This window comes from Microchirus variegatus (assembly GCF_963457635.1).
Source record: "Microchirus variegatus genome assembly, chromosome: 10".
NCBI lineage: Eukaryota > Metazoa > Chordata > Actinopteri > Pleuronectiformes > Soleidae > Microchirus > Microchirus variegatus.
In genome coordinates this window covers 4,303,686-4,316,822 of record NC_139811.1, presented here as the reverse complement: position 1 = coordinate 4,316,822, position 13,137 = coordinate 4,303,686, and the positions used below count along the sequence as shown (strand labels likewise).

The 13,137-nt window shown below is 42.7% G+C and overlaps 1 protein-coding gene across 1 annotated transcript; it reads right to left on the bottom strand.

Annotated features, from left to right (window-relative positions):
• Positions 1–1,824: 1,824 nt before the first annotated feature.
• LOC310932740 (homeobox protein Hox-B6a-like) lies at positions 1,825–5,135 on the bottom strand. The gene is made up of 2 exons (XM_083896085.1): positions 4,408–5,135; positions 1,825–2,759 (listed from the first exon to the last, which is right to left on the bottom strand). Exons 1-2 carry the CDS (start codon positions 4,991–4,993, stop codon positions 2,467–2,469), a joined length of 879 nt encoding a protein of 292 aa, XP_083752211.1. The 5' UTR covers positions 4,994–5,135; the 3' UTR covers positions 1,825–2,466.
• Positions 5,136–13,137: the final 8,002 nt, after the last annotated feature.

The following is a 13,137-nucleotide window of genomic DNA, read 5'->3' as shown; positions in this document are numbered from 1 at the left end:
TTCCTCACCTAACATGTGAAACACAGTGTGCAGAGTTGAGCAGTTGGTGTGTGAGTGTTGGTAAAACGAGCCCTCGGAGTCTCAGTGAAAACCATTTCCATTGTGTTTAACATAGAACATCTGCCAGCATATAGTTCACCTTACACAGCACACATTCCCCGCTGCAGTGGGAACACAACACACGAATCAGAGACCCTGGCACATGCATGGGGGCCGAGCCGAGCCGAGCCACGGCACCAGAGACACACGATAAACATAAAAGAAGCCAATCAAAGCCTGCGTGCCTGTCACACCACTCACACTAACTTCCTCTCCGTTATTGAAGAAAGTCTATAGTCTGCTAATCAACAGTGATTATCATAGCTGAGAAGCCGGCGTTGCATCCAAACCCAATGCTTCATTTTCTCATTACTGGGCCTATTCACTGATGCCGTGCCCAGTGTATTACCTTGGCACCTTGTCCTACATTTTGAACACTAGGGCCAACTTAATATGTCTGCAACACACAGTCTCGGTTTGGATGCAGCAGCGTATTGTGAATGAAGCTATAGTGCGTTGCTATTATGAGAGGAAAACCTAATAAAACATGCATGGCAGAGGGAGTCTCTCTGCTACTGCACTGCTGATAACAAACTCAACAACATTACAGCAAGGCTTTTTTATAGCATTGTGCCCATTTTTGTTTGCTGCATGGAATCGATTTAGAACACACACACACACACACATAGAGGATTCTTACATTTAAGTGAAAATGGACACATTATATATGTTTCTATCATAATTTTTTAACTTTCTGTACAATGAACACAATGTTTGTGTTATTTTGTGTCATTATTGTTGAACACTTAGTAGAAAAAGAGCCTTGTTATGTTTGCGCTTGCGCAGCACTGAGACGCAGAGCTCACGCGCCGGTCACTCAGAGGACAAGCAGAGTTCAAAAGGTCACGAGGACATTGTCCACTTTGTCTGGCTGAACCAAGTGTGTATGTGTGTGTGTGTGTGTGACGTGTCTGGCTGACCAGCTCGAGGACAGATCAACTTTCTCTCCCTCTGCTCTGGTCATCAATTAGTTGAGGCCAGCGGCAGCAGCTCGCGCCCCCCTTTTTTCCTTTAAAGTCACTTCCCCTCCGCACACCGCGGCCGCCGCTCGCGCGCAATTATACGTGGCCCCCTTTCGGCCTCGGCTTCGCCTCGCGCGCCGTAAATATGCACACGTCTCTGCTTCGCACTCACAAGTTGTAAGAGGCTGAAAGGTTTACGAGTCTCGAGCGCGGATGTAAGTAAGCCATTAAATCATAACACACAAAAAAAAAAAAAAAATGAAAGCGTTTTTACTGCGCAGTGCGCGTTTGAGTCAGACCTGAAATGTCACCGCGAGTTAAAGTCCGAGTAAATTAACAAATCGTTTATCATCAATAATTAAAAAAAAAAAAAAAAAATCAACAACAATGCACATACAAACAAAAATCTGGTTTCTTTACATTTTATTGAGCATTTCTCATAGGTAGTATATACGCAATTACTTGACAAAGACACTAACATAAACAAAACCATGTACAAAAATCCATAAAATATACACTTTCCTGAACGTTTTTAGGTAGTTTGGCGATTAACATCAGTAGGTTCTAAACCCCCAACCCATCAAATACTGCTAAAATAATGAAACAGCTGGAAAGGTTAAATTACCCCAAACCCCACCCACACATGACATTATCATCATGATCACCCTCCTATAGGTGATTCTCTTCCTTACTCCCCCTATACAGTTTAAATACGATATACATACACGTCTCAGATATCCTCAGTCCGCGTTGTGTGTGTGTGTGTGTGTGTTTGTCTGAAGATATAATAATAATTATAATAATAAGACACACGACACGGTTACAAAATAAGAATTTGGTTTAAAGGGAGGGGGAGGGGGGGGGGGTCGAGTCCTAAAGCTTCACAGCAAGTGCCTGACAATTAGGAAGTACATATTTAAAAGTAAAATAATAAAATAAAATAAAATAGTTGACTCTAAGTGTTTTTTTTTCTTGGAATGCAACAAGAAATCGTGTCTTCAAAAAGCCTTCGCCTATTTTTCTTTCTTTCTTTCGTCTTAAATGTTGTTATTTCTCCCCTTTTCTCCTATTTTCTCTTATTATTTCGCTGTCCACACACAGTCTCGCGGTTCATTCGTCTTCCTCTCATATTAGTGGACTATTTTCAGACAGAAAGAACCGCGGCCCCCAGAAGAAGCAGTTCGGGTACAAATGTTACAGGTGGAGCGTGATGAAAAGGCAGAATTCCATTCTCCCTCTTTTTCTTCCCTCATTTCTCCTCGACTTTTTAAAAGAAAAAATACAACAAAAGGAAAATAAAAGAAAATCCCTCAGAGTTTGAACTGTGAGATGTGGAGAAATTCTCTCTTATTCATCCTTTTCTTCCCAGTTTATTTTTTTATTTGTTTTTTAATTCTGTCTTCTTTCAGTCCGTCCGTTTCTCCTCTTCCTCTGCACCGTTCCCCGTGGAGGAAGAGGAGGAGGACGACGAGGAGGAGGAGGAGGAAGAGTTGATGAGCTTGTTCTCCTTCTTCCACTTCATCCTGCGGTTCTGGAACCAGATCTTGATCTGGCGCTCGGTGAGGCAGAGCGCGTGCGCGATCTCGATCCGCCGCCGCCGCGTCAGGTACCGGTTGAAGTGGAACTCCTTCTCCAGCTCGAGCGTCTGGTAGCGCGTGTACGTCTGACGGCCGCGTCTCCCGGGGTTACCGAAAGTTCCTGAGAGAGAAAGAGAAACAGAGAAGAGGTTATACTTTAACCCAGAGTAGCAAAAACAAACTGTACCTGATGACACAGAGCGGAAAACTCACTTTATTCCACTCTATTCTATATTGATGTTGTTAGATTTGATCATTCTATTTCACAAACGTCATTTATTTAGTCGTTTATTGAACATCTGAGGATCAAAAATATCTCTAAAAGTCAATCTCACGCCTGGCATTTGTAGTAACAGTTCAATTAAAAATAATGAAATATCTATTTATTGTAAAAAAATTTGCGTAAAACAAGATAACAGACGTGTATAAACACACATATAATAATAAGAAGTAATAAACTGTTTCTACACTTTGGTTTCACCTGCTGGGGCCACTTAACTGTTTTAAACCGTTTTTTTATGACAGTGGCAATAATAAAGCACAGTCCCATAAATCAGTGCAGCTGAATAACAACAATAATAATAACACTGTTGATACAACTATAGTGTATAATAAAGGCGTGTCCGTCTATTGTGTGTTAACAATCGCGGCGATAAAAGTGACCAGTTTTAAGCACACAATGACGGACGGTGATGTTTCAGGATCACTTTCCTCTCATCCTCACTTAACACTTATTTCTGCTCCCAGAGGGAAAACTAACTTCAGCAGCTGTATCGATCCGAGGCAGCTTATAGATATATTATTATCTATATATAAATAAATAAATAACTAGATAGATGGATCAATCCAAACTCGGCTAAAGCGGATAATATCTCCAGCTGCCACACATACAGTCTGCCTTGTCCCTTTTTTTACACAACAGCAGCCTTGTTGTGTTGTTGTTGCTGCACGAGCATCAGCGCTGTGACATCTCAACAGACCGTTTTTCTCTGTTGCAACAAAAGGCTTTTTTTTCTCCTCAGCTTGTACAACAGCAGCAGCAGCAGCGACAGCAACTGAGCTTACACTTAATTTTCCCCTCACAGCAGCGTGAAGTGAAAGCACGCAGGGCCGACGTATGCGTCTATTTTGGACGTGAAATAAATCAAAATACTGTATATGAAAGTGGGCGGGCGGTGCTTCTCAGTCGCACTAATAATAATAATTATCATTATAATAATAATAATTCTTTGAGATACTGTCCTGTCAGTTTCTATATATATATGTTAACAGATTGTAAAAATTGTTTTCTCATGCAGTTATTTTTTGGAGTCTGTGGGACGAATGAGGGGAGAAAAAAAGAAAAACAAAGACGGACGGAGTTGAGTGCATGCATGTCATTTTATCTCTCTTCTTATCTGTCCTCCCTTGTTTTCACCCACAACACTCTCTGACTGGCTTCCTCCTCAACAACTTTCCGCGTGCACGGCTGCAGCAGCAGCAGCAGCGTCGGTCAGCAGGTCACACATACAGTAACAGTAACAGAAGCCACAACCCAAACAAACCCTTAAACTTTTTATGACGGATAATAAAACAAAACGCACATGACTGACTGACTGACTGACTGAGTGACAGAACAGCAAACGGAAGGATCATAAAGCAGCTACTGGGAGGAGGAGGAGGCGGAGGAGAGGAAGCGCACGGGGACTGACAGCGGAAACAAACGTCAGTTTTATGACTGGGATCATAAAATATGCAAGAAAGAGGAGGAAGAAGAAGGAGACACTCACCGTTGCACGAGTTCATCCGCTGCATCCACGGGTAAATGGGCACCGATGCCGCTTTGTCGTCCATGCTGTCACAGAACAGCCCCTTCCCACTCAGCCCCGCGCACTCCACTTTGCGGTGCATGCCGTCCTGACTCAGCGCGAGCTGGTGCTCCTCCAGGCTGCACGCGTGCTCCTTGTCCCGGTAGAAGCTCGTGGCCGCGGCTGCAGCCGCCGCCGCCGCCGCCGCCGCAGCAGCCGCGTAGTCGCAGGCACCGGCTCCGTTGGCGCCGGGCGCCCGGTGCCCGCCGTACACTCCGTTGGCCGCCTGCTGGTAGTAAGCGGACGCGGCGTAGGATTTATCCTGGTGCACGCCGCCGCCGCCGCCGCCGCCGCCCGCGACCCCTGCGCCGCCGCCGCTCGCGCCGTAAGCTACGGCCGCGGCAGCCGTAACAGCCGCCGCCCCCGGGTAGTGCCGGAGCGGGTGGTCGGCGGCGTATCCCGACGAGTAGAGCGGGATCTGACCCAGGAAGGACTCCGCCGCCTGGCTGCCGCCACCCGTCCCCGGTAGCGTCACCGGGAAAGAGGAGTTGACAAAATAGGAGCTCATCGGGAGACAGTGCGCGGCGGAGGAGAAGAGTTGGAGTTGGAGAGGGGAGGACGGGAGTGCACGAAACAAACACAACAACAAGGTCCACGCGATGAAGCAGCAGCAGCAGCAGCAGCAGGAGGAGGAGTAGAAGGAGGCTAACGGCTAGCGGCTAACGGTTTCTCCCTCCCTTCCCTTCCCTTCCTTCCCTTTCCTCCCTGCCTCTCTGCTTTTCCCTGCCTGCACTTTATGATTTGTTGTGTTTTATAGCCGACAGTGCGACGGGCTGCTGCTATCACTTAGTTTATCACAGATTGGGAGGAGGAGGAGGAGGAGGAGGCAGAGGGTGAGACGACAGAGGAGGAGGAGGAGGAGGAGGTGGTGGGGTATCAGGGTGGCTGTGTGCCAGTGTGGGACAGCGAGAGAGAGAGAGGAGGAGGACGGGATGTGGTGATGGGTCGGTGGGGGGGGGAGACCAGCTGACCTCACGGTGACCAATGAGGAGCTGCTGTTCGCCCCCTTTTCCTTTCGTTGACGGGAGGAAAAGTGGTGGTGGTGTGTGTGTGTGTGTGTGTGTGTGGGGGGGGGGGTTCTACCTCCACACACACACCGTGTGCACCCCTCCTTTCCTATTTCCCTTCTTCAATCTCCCTTTCTCTCTCTCTCTTTTATTATTATTTTTTTTCTTCTAATTCTCATTCAAACCTCTTTTCTAATCTTCCTCCGGTTTCCCGGTGAGATTGCGCAATCACTTCGGAGTCCTCGGCGCGTTAAATTGATTCTTTTCTCTCCCGGTGTGTCTTCCTCCGTCTGCTGTTATAGGCCCATTAAAAAAAGCGAGAGAGAGAGAGAGAAAAAATAGAAAGCAAAGAAAAGAAACGCACACCAACACGCACGCGCGCCCTCCATGGGAACCTGAGATAAATAGATAAAGGGGGCGGGGGGGGGGGGGGTTGTTGTGTTGTTGGGGTTTCTTCGGCACTACCGGAGGCAACCGAACAATAATAATAATAATAATAATAATAATAACACATAAACACATTCGCAGATGATACCGAGCGCCTTCAAATTCATTTGCTGAGCGTAAATCACGAAATCACGCGCATGGTCATGTGTGGTCCCCCCCTGCACGTGCGTGTGTGTGTGTGTGTGTGTGTGTGGTGAGGATGTACAGCCAATAATATAATGAGAGCTGTGCATTGCATGTCTGTAATTGAGGTACATGTGTAATTGGTGGGATTTGGGCTGGTGGGCAGATTTATGTCCCCGTGTGTGTGTGTGTGTGTGTGTGTGTGTGTGTGTGTGTGTGTGTGTGTGTGTGTGTGTGTGTGTGTGTGTGTGTGTGTGTGTGTGTGTGTGTGTGTGTGTGTGTGTGTGTGTGTGTGTGTGTGTGTGTGTGTGTGTGTGTGTGTGTGTGTCACATGACCTTTTCCCGTTACACAATCCGTATTTTCCACTTCAGTCATATTGAAATTTTAAATTAAATTAACAAGTGAGACCTAATCCACAATATAATAACCGATAGCTAATCCATTCTCACCAATAATCTGTTAGTTATTGATGAATCATTAATGAAAGACAATGACCCGGGTTTGACGCCTTGTGTGTGTGCGTGTGTGTGTGTGCGTGTGTGTTCTGCTGTGTAAACGCAGGATTCTAATGGTGTCAGTGGGAAACTGTGAGGTTATCCAGAAGCAGGTTTGATCAACGTGTGCGCGCGCGCGCAGTGAATTATCATACGGGTCCCGCGTGACACTGATTAGACTGATATGTAAAAAAAAAAAAGGTTTACTTTGTTTCTGTCCGTCTCTCATTTTCGTTTCCACAACCTTGATTATACTGTCTCGCGACTTAAATCAATCTCCAGCACGTGCGACTGAAAACTTTTAAATTATATTATAGTATATTATATTTTATATATATGTTATAATAATATTTATTCTGTTTTTTTAACTGTATTTATTTTTAAATGTTTTAAATGTATTTAGTTGTGATGCCACAATTAAATTCCACATGAAACTAAATACATAAAACAAAACGACTAAAAAACTAGAAAATGTTTTATTTTTTTCCGCATGAGTTAATCTTCGACGAACGTATGGATTTTTTGGGGGAAGTTTTGATGGAAGTTTGACATTAAACATGACATTTATGTTCATATAAGTACAACACACATAGCTGTCCGCGTGCTGCCTCGTTACAAATACTTAAATCATTGTTTATTTTTGAATGTTGCTGTTGGAAATACTATTTTGAATTAAAAATAAACACAAACTATTTCTACTAATACTAGTACTGTTTTGTGCGAGTACTCGAGGCCGCTTTGTGAAAGTTTTCCACGTTTACAACTTATATTTTCGAGCAGGAATAGTTTCTCGTATTTCTTTGTTTTTCTTTATTTCTTCTCCTCTTCCTCCTGGTCTGTTCTTCTTCATAGAGGACAGACTGATAGAAGAAGAAGAAGAAGAGCTGACCGGGGCCTGCTTTTCATTCGCACTTACAAGCGGAGTTTGTGTCGCCGAGGTCGTAAAATAATCGCGGCCATAAATAAAAGTGTCCCCCCTTTGGTTCTTTGTGCCTTTTCCCCCTACAGGCTCGGACTTGTCTGTGTGTGCGCGCTCCACACAGCAGACAGTGCGACTGACAGATACAGACAAAGACTCTATTTTTACTTTTTTTTTTTTACATTACTCTACATTCCTCTGTGTCCTCCCCTCTTTCCCTCTCTCTCTCTCTCTCATTCTTTCTCTCTGTCCTGTGTTTTGAAAAAAGAAAAGAAAAGTATCTCTCACTCAGAGCACGGAGCCACATCATAAGTTTTAATCCCATGTCTGTGCAGGATCACACACACACACACACACAGACAGATGGGGAATCTCTCTCTCTCTCTTTCTAACTTTCCTTTTTTTTTTACCCTCCCTCTCTCTCTCTTTCTCTCCCCCCTCTCTTTCCCTCTCTCTCTCTCTCTCTCTCTCTCTCTCTCTCTCTGTGGCAGGACGCTCCGTTTCCTCTCCGCTTTGTGGGAACGGGAAGCAGCAGCATTGTGTTGGAAGCTGACTGCGGTTTAATCATTAATGAGAGCAGAGAGTCCGGGGCATGGAGTCAGGACAGGAATGGCCTCCGTGGACACACACACTGCACCACGGTAATACCATTACACACACACACATATATATATATATATATATCCATAAATACACACACAATATCAGCCCATATGCATCAGCACGGCCCTAACATGATTGCGGCTTTAGCCCACAGGGTAAAGACAGACAGACAGACAGAGAGAGCACCATATTGTGATTTATCCAACAACAGCAGCAGCAGCAGCAGCAGCAGCAGCAGGAAAGAAAAAAAGGCAGAGTGTGGACACTAATAACTGAACCAAAGTCTGCACTATAACTGTAACACTAGATATAGAGTGGAGTGATTTGCTGCCGGGCAACAGCGTAGCTGGACAGTGTGTACAGTGTGTACAGTGTGTAGTGTCATGATATCACGCGTGCGTCACGTTGGTGTCAGGGCCCCAGACAGGTGAGATGTGAGCGTTTGTAACAAATGCTGCTGCAAAAAAATAAAATAAAAAAATGACTTTTTAAGTCCTCAGAGTCCAGTCAACTGATAGGGATCGTCATATTCCAGACTGCTGTTGTTGTTGTAGACTACAGTGGGATTATACAGTGGGATTATGTAACTGATTCAAATTAAACTTGGTGGCAGGTGCAAATGTAAAAGAGTATATATCTATATATACTATAGTAGTGTATTATGCCATGGAAGTATTATGTATATACACATACTTAACCAAATTATATTGTTGATTATAGACCTATTATTTATCATCAACAGAGCTGCTTATTTTTTATTAAATTATTATTTAACTGTACTTACATGACGATACTAGTATGATCATAGTGCACACACATTATGACAAGTGTTGCATGTATTATTCATAACATCTCAGCATATATGTGACATTTTTGTAATTGTCTTGAATTTTTTTCTCACTTTATTGTTTTTTCTGTTTTGTATACACACACACACACACACATATTTATATATATGCGCACACACACACGTTTATCAGTAAGTTAACATTAGGCCAGTGGGTCTGCTATATGCGCATTTTAACTCGATTGCCAAAGCTGCAAAAACCACAATAAAAGCTAAATCCTATTAGTTTAAATGGGCTATTAGCTGTATTAGCTGTATAGAGTAATAAAACAGGAATAATGAGGCTAATGTGACCAACTGAGCCTGGTCTCTCTTCAGCAGACTGCGAGGACAACAATATCATGTGACCACGCTGAAATATTCATAGACCCTGTCTGTGCATACACTATAGCTGTGTGTGTGTGTGTGTGTGTGTGTGTTCTAATGTGGTCTAATGTGTGTTACAGGTGCGTTGCAGTTTGGCAGCAGCAAACGTCACCAAACGGAGACGAGGAGCGAAAATTGGTGCGTGTGTGTGCGCGTGTGTGCGCGCGTGTGTGTGTGTGTGTGTCCGGTTAGAAGCAGCAGACAGACATGAGCTAATAAAGGAACACAGGCTATCTTAAAGGGAAGCGGTCACCTCGTCCCTCACTGTGCTCGTGTTTCCATATGTCCACCGTTTCCTCCCTTGCAGATTAGTATATAATAATAATAATATAAGTTTAACCGTGCACGCTTGAACCTTACTTCTTACCGTAGTTATACCCAAGCTGCTGTGGTGCTCGGAAAAAGCGCACAAAGTGAAAGACAAATTAAGTTTTAATTTAAAAGTAGTTTTATGCATAATAACTGTTTTTATTTATTTATTTTATTGTGTTTTATTTTCATTATTGCTCACAAATTAACAACTATATATGTAAATGGTATATTCTAGAATATTATGTGCGAATTGTATAGTAATAATAATAATAATTAAAATAAAATACTGTTTTTCCTTTAATTTAATTATAGGAAAAGTCCTCTTAGGCGAAGAAAAATAAATTATATTTTAAAGATAATAGGTAGGTGTGTGTGTGTGTGTCTGTGTGTGTGTGTTTGCTGTGTGTGTGTGTGTGTGTGTGTGTGTGCAGTAAATCAGGTCGGTGTAGCTGGAGTGTAAACAGCTGAGAGTCTGTAAAGGAACTCCAGGAATCTGAACAACTTCAGAGATTATCGACAATTAAAGCTGAAGGGGTGAGACTGCTGCTTTTATAGCTTTATGGCTCTTTTTCACCCCTCGTGCGCGTGCATTTGTGTGTGTGTGTGTGTGTGTGTGTGTGTGTGTGAGTGAGCGAGAGAGAAAAAGACCTCGGGACTTTTATGGCTTTATGACCGTTTATGACTCCTTGTAAAGTCCGAGGAATGGTGGCGAAGTGAAAAACAGGCCTGCAGCAAACAGCAGATAAACAAATATGCTGCACACACACACACACGCACACATGTACGCACACACACACACACACACACACACACAAACACACACACTGTACAGTTCATCTGCGGTTCACTTTAGCTCCGGCTAAAAGTTCAAACCACCTCCTTGTCATTCATTATTATCAGTTTAAAGAATTCATGCAGTACAACTACACTTTAGTAATATTACAAATCCTTATTTATTTATTTATTTATACTGTTCCCTTTACTTTAAAAAATATATAATTACTACGTTTCTTTTTGCTATTTTTCTAAATGTGTTTCAATTTTGAGACTCGTTTTAAAAACTCACTCAATTTGAAATGTAATGGTAATTGTTTTAATAATTAAAATTATAAAAAAATAAATAAATGGGTCAAACTAGCACTATTATATAATACTATTATCAGTTAAATGAAGTAGGCTACAACAGTATGAATGCAAACATTTGCAGGTATAGATATATTATTGATTTACAGCAACACAACCAACTCTTACTAAGAAAGAGAAGATGTGAGTTAAATTATACATTTAAATAAGAATTTAATGTAAATATATATCTCAACTCTGGACGGGATACGTACGTGTGTGTGTGTGTGTGTGTTTGTGTGTGTGTCTGTTCCAGAGAGTGAGCGCGCGCTAACAAACCTCTCGAGTTAATAACAAACAGAAGAAAAAAAAACTCCACGCTCAGTTCTTTTTTCTTTAGTTTTTTCGGCACTTGTTTGTTTTAATGTATTAATGGTTTCCAGGCAGCGTGAGGGTCAGCTGACTGTGTGTCCTTCACGGCACCGTGAGCTCGTGCTCCGGGGGTCAGTTCACCGGTCTGTTGCCGGCGCATGAGCGCGAGCCCTTTTTTTTTTTTTTTTAACTTTTCTCCTGCTCGCGGCCTCAGCAGCAGCAGCAACAACAGCCGCGAGACGAGTTAAAAATTAACGGAAGGATGAATGTAATGAATGAATGAATGAATGAATGAATGAATGAATGAATGCAGGATCACGGGGACGGACGCTTGTTTTTCACCGCGTTTCTGCCATATAAGATGAGGAAGAGACGGGCACGCGCACGTGAGTTACTTTTTTAACAGTTTATTATTACTATTTTTATTTTAATTTAAAAATAAAAAATGACATAATTATAACGCAGAATTGTATTTAATTATTATTTTAATCACCCACTATCTTTAATTGTAATTATATAGATAACTTATAACATTGTTTTGATTTGAATAACATGAGTGAATGAATGAATCTCGTTCACCCTGGAACATGAATAATGAATAACAAATTCCTCCTCTGAAGATAATCATAATCTCGCTGCCGTACAGAAAATCTCATCGAGGTGCGTGGATGTCGAAGGAAATAGACGAGAGGGGGAGGGGGAGGGAGGGCAGGAGGAGGAGGAGGAGGAAGGGGGGGGGATATTGATTTTCCATCTGATCTTAATGCGCTCGAGTTGATTTTGAACGCCGGATTAAAGTCAGATGATGCCGGCGCCGTAAATTAACACACACACACACACACACACACACACACACACACACACACACACACACACACACACACACACACACACACACATACAGTGGATTACTGCCTCCCCCCCTCCTCGCGTTCCCTCCCCGTGGGACTTTCAAAAATGATCACGCGCACGCATGCACCCACACACCTGACTGAGTTCATATACATACACACACACACACACACACACACACATATATATGATATCTGTGAAAGATGATGGAGGGAGTCACGTGAGCAGTTAGTGGTTTACGCACGCGCACGACATTTTTTTTTTTTTTTTTTTTTTTTTTTTAACATTCACGTCTTCTGTAACACACAGACATGCAAATGATCCACGCACGCACGCACAAGCCATCATCGTTTGTTGTGCACGCATGGCTTTGTCCACGCATCATTCCCCACAGTGTAACCTTGGTGTGTGTGTTTCTCTATGTGTGTGTGTGTGCCTTTTATGGCATAAACACACTGACCTTGTCAGGACCAGTAGTCCTCATGGAGACCAAAAACCAGGTCCTAATGAGGCAGAAACTCGTTTGTCTAAAGCCAACTGGTTAGGTGTAAGGGCTAAGCTTTGGGTTGTGGTCAGGTTAAGGTTACAGGGCGTTGGTTAACCAATAACTGGTTATGGTTAAGGTGAGACGATGACGCACTGGAACCAAATAACACACGCTTTTTAAGACGCTCGTGTTGGTTTCTTGCCTATGTGTGTGTCACAGTATAACGCCACAGTATAAATACATGTAGTGTTTGCTTTGTTATATTTGTATTTGCTTATATACTGTACATGTTTGTTTGTGTACGTCTCTTTTTCTTCTTCTACTGCTGTCGAACCAGCACTAGATGGCGCCAGATTGTTTTGGAAGGATGGCACAACGCGGTGTTGCTGAGGCTCAACGAGTGTGAGTGTGTGTATGTATCTCACTTTGTTTGTCAAACACAAGTACACATGGTTTTAATGTCTAAATCTAATAAGTATTTTATTTTTATTTATTTATGATTTAATTATGAGTCACTTTTGTTTTATTTTTTATTTTTTTAAAGCCCTATATTTGATATGCAATCGACCAGATATTGTGGAAAATAATAACAATAACCATAATAATAATATGTGTGGTATGTGACTAATGTATATATAATTGTAAGCACATATTTACAGTATGTGATCAATAAAGTTATATCAACTTGAATTGAGCTCCTTGACTCTTAATGCGCGCGCACACAGACACACACACACACACACACACACACACACACACA

Excerpts from the sequence above, each read along its gene's own strand:
- LOC310932740 (XM_083896085.1), bottom strand. The coding sequence starts at position 4,993 with ATGAGCTCCTATTTTGTCAACTCCTCTTTCCCGGTGACGCTACCGGGG. Across the intron at positions 2,760-4,407 it reads GCGGATGAACTCGTGCAACG|GAACTTTCGGTAACCCCGGG; the intron begins GTGAGTGTCTCC and ends TTTCTCTCTCAG.